A 20,001-nucleotide genomic window follows, 5' to 3' on the forward strand; every position below is an offset into this window, starting at 1 on the left:
ATGTTACCAATCACTACACCACATATTTTAGAGCTCAATGAAACAGACCTTAAAAATGAGAGAAAGACACCATATTTTGTAACTAAATTAAATAGTTCACATAATAAGATTAAACATATCCTCAACAAATATTGGTATATCTTACATATGGATCCCATTTTAGCTAAATTTTTACCTAAAAGACCACCCATTGTCTTTACAAAATCCAATAATCTAAAAACTATTTTGGCTCCTAGTCTCCTTAAAGGTAGTGTTTCCACCAAAAAGAAGGACATTAGAGATATATTGGGTTTAAAAGGTAACCACAGATGTAATAGGTGTAAAATCTGTCCGAGAATGTTAACACAAGATCATTTTAAATCCAAAATGACAGACTTTAAGTATGAGATCAAAAATTATATTGATTGCTTAACAACATATGTTATATACATCTTACAATGTGGATGTGGATATGTAGGTCGCACCAAACGCCATCTTAAAATACGTGTGATGGAACATCTTAGAAATATTGTTAACATTCCTAAACTATTGGCTTCAGGTAAACCACTTACACATTTGTTGTCCCATTTTAAAGATGTTCACCAGTGCAGTACAATGGGGGTTAAATATATGGGTATTGAACATATAGCTACAAACATTCGAGCTGGTGATAAAGATCTGCAAATTGCATGAAGGGAGCAGTTCTGGATTTTCATCCTCCAAACAAAATATCCTGGGGGTTTAAATGATTATGTAGAACTGATTCTCTTTTTGAGGTGACTACATAAATGTTATTCTTTTAGTCTGCCAGTTGTTCATTTTAAGGTTCTGCTTCTTTTTGGGTTTTTTATTATATTTTTGTTTTTTCCCTTTCCCATTTTATTATGGTTCTTTTTTTCCCTTTCCTTCCCCTTTTCCCATTTTTATATTCCCCCATCCCTTTTTCCTTCCTTATGTAATATATGTACCCCATTATCTGTTTTACATGTTTTTAATGTGTTTTATTTGTCTTTAATGTGATTGCACAATGTTATATATGCTGTTCATATCATTATATATGTATTTTTTTCCATTACACTTGACCATAGGGGCTACCTGTTTTTGTGACTTTATATGTCTTTTTTAGTTTGTGACATTTTTGCTTTTGAGATTGGTTACCCTCTCAAACTTACAAGTGCCACTGAATTATTATAATATATCTCTCAAGCCCATAAATAACATTATGGAATCACATATGAGAGGGGAGTATTGTAAATTTAACCCACCGCTTTCAGTCATCAGCCTGATTGGCTGTATAGTCATTGGGATTAACCAATGACGAATCTGGATAGACATATAAAGGACCCCAAACCGGTGCCCCTGTTAAGCCTGATGAAGTATACTTTTGTATACGAAACGCGTCGCGAATTGTGTTGCTGGCCCATACTCTTTTGATAGCCAGTATACACACAGGTGTATCTATTCCGACCACGATTACGATAACCAAAACAGACAGGCATCCCAAGGACAGCTACAGAGGGCTTCTTTTCCTGCTCATGCGCGCTACGCTTTCAGCCACGCTTACACTCGTGGAGGTCTGACAGCGCTACGGAGACAGCCCCAGCGCGCGGGACTGATTTCTGAGGACTGAAACTGCCCCTGCACACTTTATGTGATGCCCCACCACAGAGGTTATCGTCGAGATCGGGGATTATTAAAGTTTTAATTCATGTAAGTGGATACTATCTTATATTGTTGGTAATACACTTCATATCTCTTATCTTGGTGCGCTCTTGTGTTTCCCTTTTTTCTTTGTTATTTGGTATCACTGTCAGAGTTCTCCATTGGGATCCAATTTGGAGGTGGGGGAAGACACATTGAATTGCTGGAGCAGCAAAAGAACAGAGAGGAATCAACATTCCACATCCTTAAAAAGCAAGAGCGCGGACTGAACAATTTCCTTCCTGAATATTATCCCGTATTAAACCTTCAAGTAGTTTCCCTACTATTGAAGTCAGGCTTACAGGTCTGTAATTTCCCGGTTGTGATCTAGCTCCCTTTTTTAATATAGGCACCACATCTGCTTTACGCCAATCATGTGGTACTGAGCCTGTGGAAATGAAGTCCTTGAATATTAAGTATAATGGTTTGGCTATTACTGAGCTTAACTCCTTGAGAACTCTTGGATGTATGCCATCGGGGCCAGGTGCCTTATTTACTTTAATTTTTTCAAGTCGCTTATGAACTTCTTCCTCAGTTAACTAATTGTTCATTAATATGGAGGTTGTGGCTTCCTCCTGCGGCACTACTATTGAACTTGATTCTTCCCTGGTAAACACAGAGGCAAAGAATTTGATTAATACCTCAGCTTTTTCCTTATCTCCAATAATCTGCCTACCCATCTCACACTGAAAGGGTCCTATATTTTCTTTTCTCATTTTTTTGTTATTAAGGTACTTAAAGAACTTTTTAGGGTTTACCTTACTTTCTATTGCAATCCTTTTTTCATTATCCATTTTTGCTAATTTGATTGCCCTTTTGCAATTTTTGTTACATTCCTTATAATTCTGATACGATGTCTCTGTCCCTTCTGACTTAAAGAATCTAAACGCCTTCCTCTTCTTGTCCATTTCCTCCCCAACCTGTTTATTTAGCCACATTGGTTTTGACTTATTTCTTTTATACTTATTACCCAAGGGTATACACTGATAAGTGTGCTTTTCTAACAATGTTTTAAAGACTGCCCATTTATCTTCTACATTGTTCCCTGCAAAAACATCATCCCATTGTATTACTACTAGATTAGACCTCAGTTTATTAAAATCTGCCTTTTTAAAGTTTAAGGTCTTTGTTGACTCCAAGAAATCTATTTTTTGATAATTTATTTCAAATGAGACCATGTTATGATCACTGTTACCCAAATGTTCCAGGACTTGAATATTTGTTAATATTTCTACATTGTTTGATATGACTAAATCCAGTATTACCCCTCTCCTGGTTGGTTCCTCAATAATTTGGGTCATATAATTGTCTTTAAGGACCCCCAAAAACCTGTTTCCTTTTGTTGTAATGCTAATCTCATTGCCCCATTCTACAGTATGTCTGGATAATTAAAATCCCCCATTATGCAAACATGACCCAGTTTTGATGCCTTCTCCATTTGCAAAAGTATTTAGCTTCCTCAATCTCACAGATATTTGGTGGTTTATAGCATATTCCCACAAACATTTTCTTTATACTTTTACCTCCTCTGCTAATTTCTATCCACAAAGTCTCTACATTTTCATCATTCCCTTCATAAACATCATCCCTTATAATAGGTTTTAGATCCGGTTTAACATATAAACATACTCCACCTCCCCTTCTTTTTGTTCAATCCTTCCAAAAAGGGAATAACCCTCTAAATTAACTGTCCAGTCATGAGGTTCACCCCACCATGTTTCAGTAATGCCTATGATATCATACTGCTCCCTTGCAGCTATTAATTCAAGCGCCCCCATTTTATCTGTCAGGCTTCTTGCATTAGCAAGCATGCATTTAAGTTTTTTTTCAGCCTGTACTATTATCTTATCTGCTCCTTCCTTTCTGCGCCCACTTGGTTTAGTCTTCAGAAGTTTTCTAGTATTATCTGTATTTACTATGGGTGTCTCACTGCTTGTCAAACCCGCACTTGCCCCCATTCTACCTCCATACCACCTTGTATCCTCCTCTATTCCATTTAGTTCATTATCTGTTTCATTCCCCTCCCCCTTCCATCCTAGTTTAAAATCTCCTCCAACCTTTTTAGCATTCTCCCCCCTAGCACGGAAGATCCCTCTTCATTGAGGTGCAATCCGTCCCTAGAATATAGATGGCACCTCTAAGAAAAGCACCCCTATTGGATGAGGAAGTATCCGTCTTACTACTTTAAGCAGCTAATGGGTGTAGTTGGATATACCTCCTGAAGAAGCGTCATATGACATGAAATGCGTAGAAGTGACGTCATCACGCAGTGGAGAGCGAACATGACGACGGGGAGCGGACGTGGTGACGGGAGCTCAACCAGCTGCGGTCATTCTCCAGCTTCGCACGGGGTTCGTTCCCTTTCTTATACACTACCGACACACTTTATTGAAGTGTGGTCGGTACCGCAAGCCGGGAAATCTCCCGGCTTGCTAGTGGCCGCCCCTCGGCGTGCCGTGCGTCATAGACGCGCGGTCACGCGTCATCGGGAGCGTGCGCCCCCTGCACGCGTGTCCAGGGGCTCCCCGAGGGAGCCCTGGTGTCCCGCGATCGCGGGACAGCGGCAGGGGGTTCCGGGGGACCCGGCGGACCCGGCAGCGTTAGGGAGAGCGCCCCGATCGGAGGGCGCTCTTCCGCTGCTTCGGCGTGCGCCCGTCACACTCGGGCGCGCGCCAGGCTACTGCTGCGGCACAGAACGGGCAAATGCTCGAATAAACTGTGCCGCAGCAGTAGTAAGCTGTCCTATCAACTGTAACTTTACCCTTGGACATTTACATCTGTAGTTCTATGGGTTTTGGATGTGGGAACCCCCTATTAGTGCTTGGGCTGTGTGGTTGGTTTGGGTCTACAAGGATCCTTTTTATTATGTGAATTTATATGTGAATATATTCCGAGTCAATTTATAAAGTTTTTATCTATTTTGACTGATGGTCTTTTCTCTTATCGCGCTTCCTTTTTTTTTTTAACGCATTTTGTTAGCCACAGAACAATATCGACTATTTGGTTTTGATATATATATAAAATAGTGTTTATGTATATATTTTATTTTTATTATTTTATTAGAGATCCAGAGAGCGCCTGTCCCTTGCACTACAGTATAGTTTGGAGACATTGTATAGCTGAACACATGAGGCCCTGTATCTTATACCGGACTGCCCCTTTCACATTGTTTTACATATATTCATATAGATAGATACAGTATATACAGTAGATCGATAGACAGTATTATGCGATATTATAATGCCGTAAGAATATTGTTATAATTTAGTTATGTATCACAGCAAAACTTGTTAACCTAAAGTCAACAATCTGGAAAAGTTAACTGGAACATATATTTTATTGTGCTCTAAGAGGAGATTTTGCGAGCTAGAGTATAGCCCCAAAATACCATATTACACAGCAGCACTGGCCAGATTAGGAACATTTTTTGCATTTATGTGCAAACCACAACAGAAATGTATTTTGCTATCGTAAGGACTGCAGAATGGGTTAACAGAAAGTGCAGGAATTGAGTGATGATTATTTGGAATGGATTCCACCCATGTAATTTGGAACTCATTTTTAGCAAACCAAAGCTTTAGTACTGAAATACATTCTTGTTTTTTTTATAATGCAGCATATCTATTTTTTAACTAAAGATGGAGCTAAATGGAATTAGGAGAGATAGAAGGCTTTATTAATGATTTCTTTACGCTGCATAATAAGCAGTAAAGATACATAGCTGTATGGCCCTCCATGGGAATTCTAACAATCCTAATAGCCTATCTATGTTGACCAATACATAACAGATGGTTTGTAAACAGAGTATTAGGCATGCAAAATATTTTCCTTACCTCTCTCCGCAGAATGCAGTGGACCATTACAATGACAAAACCTTGCAATGAATCAAATACTGCAAACAGTATCTGAAACAGTATTGATCTTTTATCTGTCATTGCCAGGACAGCAGACATCCATGTCAGAGCCAGAAGTGGTAAGACAACACAAGAACTCCAAAGGGATGCCCTATTCAGAGAAAAATATATTTGTCTCCTGAACCATATTGTGCATTGCAGGCAAACATTATAGTGCGTTATAAGTAACAGCTAAACCCCTTCAGTGCTGAGCTGGCCAACGGATCATATATTGTAGACCACCTCGGAACTAGAGGGGTTAAGCAAACACAAAAATATTTTAATAAAAGCAGGCTGTTATTTTAACACAACATTACTTTTTATAATAACACATATTATTGTTGCTACTGTTTAAACAAACAAATAATTAACATTTAGCTTATTATTAGTAAAACACAAAATCTGTCAGACTATTTTCAGACATGCACGGTAAAAGATTTGTAACAAGAAGATGTAAATGATTTAGACTAACATGGCATTACTGGCGGTGGTGGCTGACAAAGCTGTTGTTGAAACTACTCCACACTTGGCACATTTGAGCGTCAAACCGCTATGAGGCTCACTCATCTGACTGCAAACAAACAGAACACCCACAAAAAGAACAAAATATTCAATTTTTCACCAAATAATTTGCTGCTGTATTTTTTTTTTTTTAAATAAGATCTCATGCATACTTAAAAGGATGAATGCACTGGTTTAATAAATAATGGAAACATTTGTACATAAACTATTGATTGATAAATTAGCTAGTAAAAGATCATTTCATTCATGCAGGGCTTGTCATTCTGTTTGCAAAGTGAGAAGCTCCCATTTTGCAAAGGTAAAGCAGCGGAATATACTGTACATTGAGCTAAACATAAGCAGGTACTAAAGAAGACATATGATATAAACCTTTATTCAGGCCAATTGCAAGAATATCTTTTTTTACATGTTTGAAACATAATTTGTTAAATAATGAAAAGTTTGTCATTTGTAACTAATATTTGACATGTGAATAAATTTGGGGTAAAAAAAAAAACAAGTCATGTTTTTAAATAGTGATATATAGACCATAAAATACGTCATTTAAAATATGGCCTGAACATAGGTTTAAAATGAGTGGAATTTGATGAACTATTATTTTGAATTAAAAAAAGTGTGATTTGTGATTGTGCTCTTACAAAACACAGTGCAGAAACATTAATCAACATTAGATATAAAATAAGGAGCTACAGTAGAACTTGTCGAATACTACATTGTTAACCTACTAAACTATACTGTAATTTAAAAAAAAATCTAAAATAAAATACATAATTATGTGTTTAAACAGAACAAATGAATTACATATATAATACTCTTCCGGTCCAGTCAGTAATGTAATTGTGATTGGTGACCCCAGTTAAATGTTGGCCATCGCAGCATTGATTTGATACATATTTAAATTCATATAATATCCTACGAATTACAGCTCCACAACATTGAAAGTTTTCAAGGTTTCTTTTATCTGACAGTTTTGTTTCCTTAGTCATAGCACTCATATTAAAAGCTTGCCTTGTCTTACATCAAAACTGCACAGGAAGAGCAGACTCCCCAGGAGATATAACCTTTGCCATTTTTCCTGCTGGTACAAACACATTCCATAACTATGTAATACACAAACGGTTTGACATAATTGGTACTTTGAAGAAGTATTCTTTGAATGCATCTCTCATTTTAATTCAGAGACCAAAAAGAGAAGGGAAATCATTATAATAACTGTTGTACCTATTACTAATTAGAGCAATATTTACTGTACTCAGCACCAATTTAAAATTTGCAGCCCTGTAATTCAAGATATCAGACAGGGTACCCCAGGAGCTGTCTTCTCTGAATGATAACATCACAAATGGCAAATATCCTATTTTCTCCTCAATGTTCCTCGCTTGGTTTTTTATGCAACAACCTTGACTAGTTTAAACTCTGACCATTCACCTCCGCATTTTATATTGTAAGAGAAACATTGTGCAACATAAAATACATTCAATTAACACCATATTGGTAAAAAAAAAAAAAAAACTTTGGAAAGTACTATGCAATCATTGGTATTAGATAAAGGCTTTTATTAAAGAAATGAGTTACTACTGTACCTAGTTAAAGTGTCTTTACATTTAACCCAACCTCCAACAGAATTCAATACCACAATCATTGAAACAACAACAACAATTAACATGAAGTCCATTTTATATTTACCAAGACTGTAAACTATTGCTCATGTAATCCAATTTTGCTAGTCGTAAAGAACAAATTGTTTAATGTAAGTGGTACAGTACATTACTACAAATGTCTTCTTTAATGTATAAAACAAAATCATAAATGTAATTTATATTATAAGAAATGGTCTTTTACAATGAGATCTGCTATTACATTTCTACTTTATATTTAAACTAATTTGTATGTATTCTGATATTAGAGTGCCTACAGCCTTAAAGACCCGAAATGTATATCCAATGCTCATAAGTTTATCATGCAGAGCAAGACCAGTTAAAGGTGCCTGAAAGGTTTCAATGTAGATTCCTGCTAAATACCACAAATATTTTTGCAATACCGCTTCTAATATATATATTATTATATATAATATTATATATTGTATTGCAAAAATATTTGTGGTATTTAGCAGGAATCTACATTGAAACCTTTCAGGCACCTTTTTTTTGTTTTATATATATATATATATATATATATATATATATATATATATATATATATATTTATATATATATATATATATATATATATATATATATATATATATAACAAAAAAGTTTCTAAAAAGCCATGATTTAACTGCTATTGGGGGAGGAAAATAAAACCCTTACTGATACTGTTCAGCTGTCAAGAAGGTAGATGACGTTTATGTCAGAAACACCTTACAAAAGATGTGTATGAAGTATCAAGCGGAGAGGTGTGCGTGTACAATATGAGGCTGCTTCAGACTATGCCTTATAAAGAAAAATTAAACACGTATTCATTTAACGGATACAAGTTCTGATTACTAAAAAAAAAAAGAATCTCAGAACGATGCACTAAAATCTAAACAAACAACAAGTATGAGTGAAGGTCAACAGAATAGCTAAATATTTAATGGACTACAGCTTTTGAATGCAGTTATTCTCATATATAATGCAAAAAAAAAAAAAACTCTTATAGTCTGAAATGAAAGATTTTCTGTATATCCCTCATGACCATTAACAATATATATATATATATATATATATATATACACGTAAGAATAAGACATATAATATATTTGATCTAACAACTAACTAAATCACGTACTTACTCTATGAAGGCATTAATATGCGGGCACAGCACAACTGCCTCATGTTAAGCTTTGACAAAAGTATACTAGTGTATAAAGATTGCATTTGAAATACAAAGGCAGACCAGTATCACTCTTGGGGTGAAGAGGCCAGATGAAGGAATGCAGTATCCATAGCAACCGACTTAAAATTCAGTCAGCAAAAGATAAATATAATTATACTGCAGACACTGCCTCTAACCAGCAAATATAGATGAGTCTTTCATATGAGGCTGAGAACACAAAATGAAATACCAGAATATATTGGTAAACTCCTACAATCTAGCAAAATATCTGCCTTCAAAACCAATATCCAATAAGTGTTTGAATACATAAAGCACATGGATTACATATTCAGTATCAAAAAGCATATGGATAAAACTATATTGACACTGAAAATGTTTCAAATAGAACACTTCATTTTAAATACATCTGAAGGACGTCATGGTTATATGTAAATTCAAGGAAGTGTTAATAGTGAAGCATCCAAGGATAAATGAATTATTGCAATGAATTACATTACCTTTTAGGTTTCATCATAAAAGCATATCTATCTTGATTTATTTATACTCTTGCTTAGCACACCTTAAGTCTTTATCATTTGAATAGAATCTGTCAATGGTTTTGTTTTTCCAATCCTAACATCCTCTTTATGTGCTCTGAAGTGCTCTTACATGCTAAGGACAATATACCATTGGGGAGGGAGACCTAACATTACATGCATTAACAGCACTTCCCTGTGATAAGTACTAGAGCTTTTAGTGTTCCCCTCGTGTAGCCATCACACACAAATAACTCTAACATGAGCATTTGTTTTTTTACCCTGTCCGAACTGAACATTTTTCTAAAAGTTAAAGGCTGGAATTTAGTGGGTTCATGCTCTGTAATTTGCGTCCAATATACCTCTAAATACTTTGAATAGAAAATATGCATAGTAATAATCATTAGCAAAAATATTTGGGAATAAAAATATCAAACACTTTTTAAGTTTAAGTTGACTACACTAATAGGAGCGTGAGGTCAATGCTGAAATGGAATGGAAACCTCCTGAATATTGTTCTGATTGAAATTACACAGCCAGGGTAATTAGTGAAGTGTTGGCCATAAAATTATAAGAAAAGTAAAATGCAAAACAGAAGGAAGCTTTGATAATGATTTTCTAATGCTGCAATTATATTGTGACCCCATTAAAGAACACCTGACATCAATCGGCAAATTCAATGAATTCACCAAACAATTAAGATTAATAGCTTCTCAGCCACTGTAGAGCCTAATTATAAAAGACAGGGAGCTTAACAATTTGTTTTACAGACAACTATGGAGCAGGAAGGTATTAGGAATCTTTCATGCAAATATGAACTATGAGCTGCAGATTACATTCTAATATAACTGATACTAAAGCAGAAAAGCCTTACACTGACTTTAATAAAAAAAAACATATTCAAATGTTATTCTACGGAAATTGAACAGACTGTAACTGACTAACATATTTTAGTATGTGAAACTCCTTAATATATATAACTGATGTGTGTTATAAATACATCAGATTGGAATTATGAATATGTATTAAGCAAAGGTAGAGTATCAAATCCACTTTTCTAATAATATGAAGCCATTCACTATATTTAATTAGGAGCAAAATACTACAAGCAAAACGGTTAATGTGTCAAATGTTTTTTGTTATTTAATACTTTATTGTAATGATTCTGCACTTGTGTTTCATGACTTTTTAATTTATATTTTGCCTAACAAAAAAAGGATTTAATCATGAATGAATTATCAACTTTTCAATGAGGCATGCAACTATTTCAGAATAAATAAATGCAAGTATATTGGATGAATAATTGTTATTTAAAAAGTATGATGATCTATTAAGTATATTTTGGAACAGCTTACCCTGCTCTGTGTTTGAGCTTTTTATCTAGGATACCATCTCTGGAAACAAGTTTATTAAACACTAAAATTCCAATTACCATGTTGACCTGCACAACAAAAACAAGAGTTGAACTTTCAGTGACAGCATTTCAACCAACAATGACATTAAATAAATAACTTTTTTTTTACAGTGTACATACTTGCAAAGCAATAACAGGAACTGTATATTACAGGTTGCATTTGGAGACCATATATGATATACTGTTTTTATTTACACCTGAAAAAAAATGAATGAACCTTTCCTTTCTGAGATATCATGTTACCTTTGGATACTCCTGTTGAAAACTGTTCCAATGTGTGATTTTTGTTAGCCCTCTCACTGATATTCCAGTACAGTGAAGAATGGTTCTATTGTTGAATTGTTTATAGAAATTATGTGAGCTATGTATGAAGACCAAAAACTGGTTATGTTGTAAAAATATTCATAAACAGGATTAAAAGCCTTAATTAGAATGGTAATAATGACTAACTAGAGTAAATGGAATATGCCTACCTTACAGTCGATATGTAATTGTAGTTTTTTATATTTCTGTTTTAGTTATTTATATGTGTGTTCTTCTTTTATTTGGGAAAAGTTTTTAAACTACAACGACAAATTGGCATTTGCTATGTCAATTTAAAAATGGTACCACAAATGTATTACACGTGAAACAACATTTATTACATTTGGTGAAAACACTTGAATATTAAATATGACATTGCTAATTATCTGCAGCGAGATAGCATAAATGATTACAATAACAATAACATTAAACTTAGCACCTGATAAATATAGGGCCTATTAATTCAACTGCAAAATGAGCTATGCAAATTCAATGGGGGAAAAAAAAGAGTAGCGATAAAATATGGTTCTCACCTAATTCTATAGGGATGTTGTAATTGCTAGTATAACAAATCCTCATTTGCATGAACTTTTTGTGATAATGGGGTTTATGTGACTAGGTAAGTCAGTCTTTGCTGTCAACTTGCGAGAAGTAATGGGTGATATTGACACTTACCACTCAAAACGTTAATTCTTGCACTTCAATAAATAGACAAACACACACAGCCCCTGTAAGCTCAGAACACAAACCCACCAAATCACACAGTGTGTCAAAAAGAGTGCTAATAAGATTGTGACCTCATGTATAGAACAAAAGACAAAAAGGACTAATGCTACATCTAACTTGAAATACTTTGGCCACACAATTGAACTAAATAATCCGTGCTTATGAGAAGATATACAGATAAGTATTTAACTATATAATATGTAAAGATAGATGTAGCACTAGGCCTTTTAGTCTTTAGTTTGAATTCAATAAATAGGCCCAGTGTTTCCTATGAGTTAAATGTTGCTGGATATTACAGATATAACAAGTATTTAGGATGCGCTGCCCCTAACCAACAACTTTAGTTTAGTAACTAAGAATATTGGACCGGTGTAATGCACTGGCAGTGTCATGATTGCAGTTCCAACAAAAAACAGCCGTAGCCTGAAAAGTATTGCTGATGTTCAGCCATGCACTGTAAATGCCAACACTAGACATTATTTTTCCCAATCCCATCTACCGTATGAAATACTTTTATTGGCTACATCCCAAAAATATTTGGACCAAATTTTCTAGATGTTTGAATGGGCCATAAGGTATCTTCTAGTCCTGAAAGGGGTCTTATGGAATAGCACTGCTTAGTAAATATGGGGTTTAATATTTTGTAAAAAGACTATTTAAAGCAAACGTTTTACATATACTGTATGGTTGTACTCGGTTGATTTTATGTCAGCAAAAAAGTAAGTACTGCATAACAACGCAAAAACATGAACGAAGAGCAAAAGGTAATCTATAAAAAGTGCATCTTTATTAATACGTCATTGTAAGAAGACTTAAGACATTGTGCAATTTACCAAAACAACAGCAGCTGCAGGTCCGACAAAAGCATAAAGCAGTCCTCCTTCAAGTGACAGCCAGCAACTAGAATAGAAATGTACAAAGAAAATCATCTACATTGCCAAAAGCATGAGTTTCCTCTTCACGGATACGACACATAATATAAGGGTATGTATTATTTAAAAATCATGACAAACAAAAGCATACACACTAGATCAAATCAATTACTACAAGTGAGTAAGAATTTTACTGGATGAGTTGCAGAAAAGGTTTCCAAGAAAAGGACTCTTTAGTAGTTTCCAATTAAAGACAGTAGTAGGATTGCAACTTGGCTCCAGAACACTTCTTTAGACTCATCCAGTCCAGCATGACATGGTTTCAGGCGGCCCTTTCACAAGTGCAGTTACACAAAGAAGTACATGATCAAAAGAAAAAAGGCAACATTAAAGACAACTTTGATATGTTTATAAGCCTAAATAATGTTTAAACATCTGAATAGATTAACATGTTTGGGTGAATTGGTGCAGTATAGCAACTTAAGCATGGAAGTTTAAATATACAATCATAGGACATGTCATTTGGGGGTAATGGTCTACTTGTACAGTAGGAATTCATATATTGTGAAAAAAATGAAGTATTACACATAACTGATTGTTCTGTGTTACTTCCATGGTGGCAAATCAAATTACGTAAAGAAAACCCTGCATGCTATGCCATGTCCTTTCATTATGCTTTTAATGCTATTGTGATGGGGAGCTTCTAGTTTGCACACAAGAGATATGCCTCCCATGTGGTAAACTGTCAACATGTATGTTTGCTTTGTGTTCCTGTCTTGAGTTTCTCCTTCTACACTATGTGTATGCCACGGTATGTTCAATGTAATCCCTATAGGAATGTCACAATGTATTGTAAATGTATGGTATTGGGGTACATGGCCAGCAGTACCTAAGCCCACCCAAGTGCGCCTCCGGTCTGGCAGGGGCTCGGCCGGCCATGCTAATCTTTGAGAGTTGTGTGCACTCAACACTGGCTGATTGAATTAGGCCATGTGTTGAGATGTTCTTTCTCTCAAACCAGACTCCCCAACACCTTCCTAAAGGACCAGTGGGAATAACTGCCCTGTACCAGTTATCATTCTGTGTTCTTTTCTGATCCCGATTCTTGGGGAGACCCTGTGTGTGTTTCTCTGTGTATCCTGTGTGGATTAGTGTATCATTTGTGCAGTGTCCTGATCCCATTGTGCTCTGTCTGCATACTGCTGCCATTGAGCACGATTCTGCTTGCTGACAAGGGTACCTTATACCAGACACAGTGAGAAGTTTTCTCGATCGGAGAAAAACTATTCCGCACTACAGACAAGGAACCCTGTGTGAGACCTACTCACTCCAGCAGCATCACTCCTACCTTGTGCCTGGCTAGCTGACTCTATTACAGACTACAAAACCAGACAGTTCCCACTCCAGAGGCTTTGGAACAACCAAAGACTTTCCTTTGTCCAGCCGTAGAAGACAGACGCTCTTTCCACTTTCCCAGAGGCTGGGAAAGCCATCACATGTTCTGGCCCTTTTCAGTCTGTGAGCTGATTTCGTTCCCCATTTGTTCCCTGGCTTTGGGGACTCCCACTTTCAAGTAACTTTGACTTACTTGGCCCTAGTGACAAACTCCATCTCAGTTCATTGAGACAAAAGGTCTTTGGCGGAAATATTGCAGTGAGTAACCGCACTATACTTTACCCCGGGACACCTCCCACAGTTTCCCCGGTACCATTCCAGATTCCCCACAGAACGTTACAGTATAACTATTTTGTGTGTGATTCACTGTTAGCATTTGCAAAATAAACTTGTTTATTAAACTTCTGTGTTTTGTCCGGGAATCCAAACAAACCTGGTTATGACAGCTATATATGATAATGGCAAAATAATAAACTGTTCATGCGGTGTTAACACCAATAAAATTCAGGCCCGATCAATAATCAAGATCAATACAAGATTAAAGAGTAAACAAATAAATGATATTACTGTAACTGAGAGCTTTTTGTGATAACTTACTAGTGAGCAGTTCCATATCCCTTTGCTTTGGTGAAGCCCATTGATATAGCCACTACTAATGCTGGTAGTCCTAAGGAGAATATAACAATAAAATGGTTAAAATAACAGATTAGCAGTCCATTTCTGTAAAATCATGTATGAACTACACAATGGTGGTCATCAATTTGTCACGAATTAATCATTTATGGTGCAGTATATTTTTCAAATGCTGTTAGTTTTCTGCTGTGGGTAAACTACTTAGATGTTGCTAGGTTACGACTATTTCTTGCACAAAGCATAAAATGCAAACAGAGAATTCAGGTATTTTGTTCCTTATTTTAGCGGGAAGGGCTTTTTTCTCTTCTACTTAACATGGGTTCATGGCAGTCATTTTAAAATGCAAGTAATGATAAAGCTATAGATGAAACAATATTGAGGAAGTATAACATGCTGTATTATATACATGTATTTGCTCCTCAAGAGCCTTCACAATAGCACGTTAAGGCCTGCCAACAGCTTTCCCAGGACCCACAACTGAAGTCTTAACCAGGGCTATCTCAGCTCTGCTCCCAACTACAACCTTGAGCAGGAACATTGACATGTATGAAAGTAGCAATCCCTACAACTTGATCTTTTTCCCCATAATTTTGAATCGGGATCGGGTTCACTGGAGTTGAACTGCGCTATTCTCAGATCTGGGGACCCCCCAGTTTCAGTTAAATGTATCTGATCAAATGTGTATATAAGTATTATCAACTATAATGTCTAGCTTTTAACAGCATAACAGAGAAATGCAACTGCAGAAATTAGTATGTAATGATTATTCCTGTTTTGTTACATACCCCAACCAAGGCAAAGGAAGCGCTTCCTTATGACCCTTGTTCTAATTTTCCCAGTGACTGCCATGTACGACTGCCACGCTTCTGTCAAAACCCAGCAGAATGAAGCCAGGAAAAAAAAGTGCAGAAATGCTGTGGTCAGGGTGCAAATAGGCTGAGGAAAAGAAAAAAAAACATTGATTGTATATTATAAAAAAAAGTTCTTCATTTCATTAAAGACAAACAAACAATTTGAAGTATGAAACCATTTTATAACTGTATCTAAAAAATATTTTGAGAATGAGTCATATCCCTTTATCATGCAAGCATTTAGATTCATTAAGTTTCTCTAGATTCTTAACACATTTCCATGTCTTTTTTACCAACCAGAAAGCTACATACTGTACAGTAGATGCTGTTTTTTTACTTGGTAATCTGCCAACACTTATTTTTATTAGTAGCATTTGTCAATCTCCCATCTCTGCTTGAGTATTGTACAAATCAGTTAATGTAAGAGACTGCCCAAAATTTAGCTGATCTGAGCTGAGAGTGTTTAAAGTAACAACCTGGCAGAGAAAGAGAGAACATGTGTAATATCAGGAAAGTCTGTGAGCACCCACATGCAGAAAAATATGGAAGCTGTCAATTTCTAAATGTATGCAGGGCCACCAACAAGGTGGGTTTGCCAGGGATTGGCGTCACGGGCCCAGTTTGTCAGGGGGCCTGGCCACCTGGGCCCCCTGCACGACCATGCCCGTTAAATTAAAAAAATAGTGTAATTAAAAAAAAATGCCCTCAATCCCCATGCGTATGCGCAGAGCAGAGGTCTCAGCGCTTATGCGCAGGGAAGCAGGGTGTCCGGCCTGTGGGCCCGCACCCCCCCGGCTCCCAACGTGGGACGGAGGGGAAGCGCCGTGGCGAGACCGCGCCCGCCAACCTAGCTCCCCCCACGCCAGCCTCCTGGGCCCTATGATTTCTGTTGGCGGTCCTGACTGTACTGTATGTGGTTCATTGTTTTTGCTTTGCTTCTATAGTAGAACAGTCATAGTGGGACCTAGTTTTACATCTGACTTTCATTCACACAAGGCTTCAATATTATAATTATTTCTAACATGTCCTCAGTTCTATGGGAGAGAAAGTCATGATATAGAGATGGAGACAAGGTTTGTAGCTCTTCTGGTTGAGGCAAGATGACTAGGCACATAGAGACAAGTGGATATTAGTTTTCTCAAATGTCACTCTTTTAGGGAGAGTTTCTTTAATTTGTTCATCAATGGTTTCAATATCATTTGTATTCAAGTAAAACATAATGTTAGAGTCTAAAGCACCCAGGTCTCGTGTTCTATTAATTTTCTTATTGTATAGCATGAATGGGAGCCCTATAAATAGCAGGAGCATTACATTTCATAAAAATCATCATTGCGAAACATGCTACAAATGTCAGATGAACACTTTACATGGTTCAGTGCATTCATTTATTGATATATTGCTCATTGGAGCTACACTTTTAAGCATATACAAAGATGCTGACTAGTCTACACCCCATAATGTGCCTAATTGTACCCAGTGATAGTTCCTAGTGAAAAGGGAATGATATTATTATTATTAGTTTCAATTAACTATTTAAGCATCCACACCTTTCTTTCTTATTTTAATACAGTATGTGAAGCATGACAATGTACAATGCTACATTATTACCTAATCTGGCAATCATTTGGTGCTCTTGTTATAAATCTGTAACAATTCTGATGGTGTGCCTAATGAAATGGCACCTTCTAACACTGTGCTGCAGTCTGTGAAATGTTGTAGCTAATATGTAACATCATATTACTAAGTGTAACAAATTATTGTTACAGCTTTTAGAGTAATATATAGTTTGCTGTTTGGAGCACAGCAACAGATCTGCTTGTGATACTTTTTTGCCAAAGGGCAGGGCTCAAAAAGATGTGTGTCACAGCCTGTTTCAAAAGAGGACATGGATATGACTTTCTAATTGGTAGCTGTAGCAACCAAAGAATGATCAACATATAAATGTTTTTATTAAAAATGGTATTAAGAGTTAAAAAAAAAAAAGAAATGCATACAGTATTATCTAAAACTACAGAACAGCTTTATTTAAAAAAATAATAATAAAAAAACATATAGAATTTTTTACGTTTTGCCATTCTAAACCATATGCTCAGACTTCATATATTATTCTGTAAAGAATAAACCAAGTGTGAAAATTCTTTATTATGTGCAAACACATAGTTTGTATTATACAGAATAATATACCTCTCATCACATACTGTCAATGATTGGTTAAAAAGAACCCTTCATTTGTTGTGAATCAATAAATGTAAAAAGCATGGAATTCACAAATGCATTGGGTGAGCACAGGGAATAACTTCAATTTTGTATAATATTTTGCACAATAACTTCTACATTTGTCTTTTTTTATAAAATATAAATTATTTTCTGTCTCAATCAATCAAATTACCTACATGACATGTTAGCCCTCGATTAAAGATCATTTTAAGAATCGTTTTAATGTTTATAATGTCTTCCAGAAAATTAAACACAATACAACACTATAAAACTGAAGCCAGTGGTTTTAAAGTGTTCTTCAATATAGTAATTTAACAGTCTCCCAGCTACAACTCAATTGCCAAAGCATTTATCCGCGTAACAAATCCCATTGTTTTAGATGTAACCTTCATAAATGTAGCACTATCTTTGCCCCTTGAGTGAACCAATAGGGCAGCATAGGGACCAGAGATGGACGACATTCAAATTTGCGGCAAATATGGCATTTCTTCCCAGCCATGGATATAAGTGACTTGGTTTTAAAAGTGACATTCGCCTACTTTTGTGTGTGTGCAATACCCCGTCGCCACAGTACATTCAATTGCGAATGTTGTCAAATTTGATTCACCCAGAAGTTCTTGACCCTGAAATATGGTTTTCTTTTCTGCTGTAGGAGAGAGTCCTATTTTACTACAGTCCACGAGATACCTGGGATATATGCTAATCAGAAAGTTTTTACTTTATCCTATTAGCATATATCCAAAGCACTTCAGGTGTGCTCCTTTTTGTGCACAGGTGTGTCTCCATGTGTAGTTTAAATGTGTGTTGAGGATATATTTATAACGCTTCTGACTTTAGTGAAACAGGTCTCCCTCTACCCCCTCCCCTACTCATTAACCCTTGCCTACTCATTAACCCTTCCCTACTCATAATCCCTTCCCTACTCAATCTCTTCCCTACTCATAATCTCTCCCACCAATTGGACATAGAAAAGCAGTAGTTGTGGGTTCTAGTCCTGTTGGGTCGAACACCATTCCAGTCATTAGGTTGAAGACTTTGGCGTATGATAAACTCTAAATAGTTGGTATGGAAATCCTTTTAGGAAGTGTGGGACGGAACACATTTAAATATACTTTGCATAGCCATTAACATATCTCCCTAATTTATTTGGTGGGATGTTTGAGGCGATATATACACAACTGGATTTATTAGGTGTGACATTGGAAGTGATATACATACATAACTGAAGACACTAATAAGTTTGAAATTCTCTCCCTCCTCTCACAATTGATCCATCCAGATTTTATTCAATGACGAATTTCAATGAATTTGTGCAGCTTTTTTAGTACCTAATCAGCAGACATTTTTGTGGGTGGGATGGATTTGGTCAAAATAATCTGCGGAATTCTGGGGAATGTGTTTGAACCATTCCACTCATCTCTACTCATAGTACTGCATTGCTGCTATTTTACTTTTACTCACAGAGCATAACTCCAGAAAGCCAGTTTTAAAATATGTTCAATTAAAAATGAAAACAGTTTAGAGTCTTATTCTGTAAACTGCGATAGCACTAATCCTGGGGCTTTCCGCGGGATACCTCAGGATCGCTGCTATTCGTTGCATTGAATCTCACCCACCCCAGTGTACATCTGCGTTGCCCCAAAAGCAGACAGCCTGATGGGGCTTCCCAAGAGCTGCTCCCCTCTGCATAGGAACAGCGTGCTAAGGGTTAACATTTGCTTTTCTTTGTGGAACATCAACCTCACCCACTGGAATGTTAATGAGCCAAGAGGACAAAAGATCTTTGTATCTTAGCTTATCACAACCATATTCACAAAACATATAAAATATCCATTATACTGTTCAATTCATTCATACTCTGATATTAATGCTCCAATGTGTATTACATGAAATCGGTATACAATACATTCATTTGCACATATAATACAGGTGTATATGTAAAGAGGCTAACATAATGTATACAAGTGTAGCATGGTAAATTGGACAACAACCAGTATAAAATACACCACTTATTAGTATTAGCCTCATTACCCTGATTAATGCACCAGCAGAATGGTGCAGAGATTTGCTAAGGAAGAATAATGTTTTTTCCCTTAACTGTAAAAATAATCCTGCCAAATAAAAATAGCTTATTTTATTCAAGAACTATATTATTCACCC

The 20,001-nt window shown here is 36.1% G+C and overlaps 1 protein-coding gene across 13 annotated transcripts in view; it reads right to left on the bottom strand.

Moving 5' to 3' along the window:
- ADGRB3 (adhesion G protein-coupled receptor B3) overlaps positions 1 to 20,001 on the bottom strand; it is an 892,370-nt gene that overhangs the window by 95,724 nt on the left and 776,645 nt on the right. For 8 of the 13 annotated variants that reach the window (XM_075598089.1, XM_075598088.1, XM_075598086.1 and 5 more), the window contains 7 exons: positions 15,559 to 15,709; positions 14,738 to 14,807; positions 12,707 to 12,773; positions 10,786 to 10,871; positions 7,114 to 7,173; positions 6,046 to 6,144; positions 5,514 to 5,685 (listed from right to left, as the gene is read on the bottom strand). In XM_075598089.1, the coding sequence (XP_075454204.1) occupies positions 5,514 to 5,685; positions 6,046 to 6,144; positions 7,114 to 7,173; positions 10,786 to 10,871; positions 12,707 to 12,773; positions 14,738 to 14,807; positions 15,559 to 15,709 (705 nt within the window). The remainder of the gene's footprint in view (positions 1 to 5,513; positions 5,686 to 6,045; positions 6,145 to 7,113; positions 7,174 to 10,785; positions 10,872 to 12,706; positions 12,774 to 14,737; positions 14,808 to 15,558; positions 15,710 to 20,001) is intronic. The other 5 variants (XM_075598090.1, XM_075598091.1, XM_075598093.1 and 2 more) reach the window with 5 other exon arrangements.

This window comes from Ascaphus truei, chromosome 4, assembly GCF_040206685.1.
Source record: "Ascaphus truei isolate aAscTru1 chromosome 4, aAscTru1.hap1, whole genome shotgun sequence".
NCBI classification, from domain to species: Eukaryota; Metazoa; Chordata; class Amphibia; order Anura; family Ascaphidae; genus Ascaphus; species Ascaphus truei.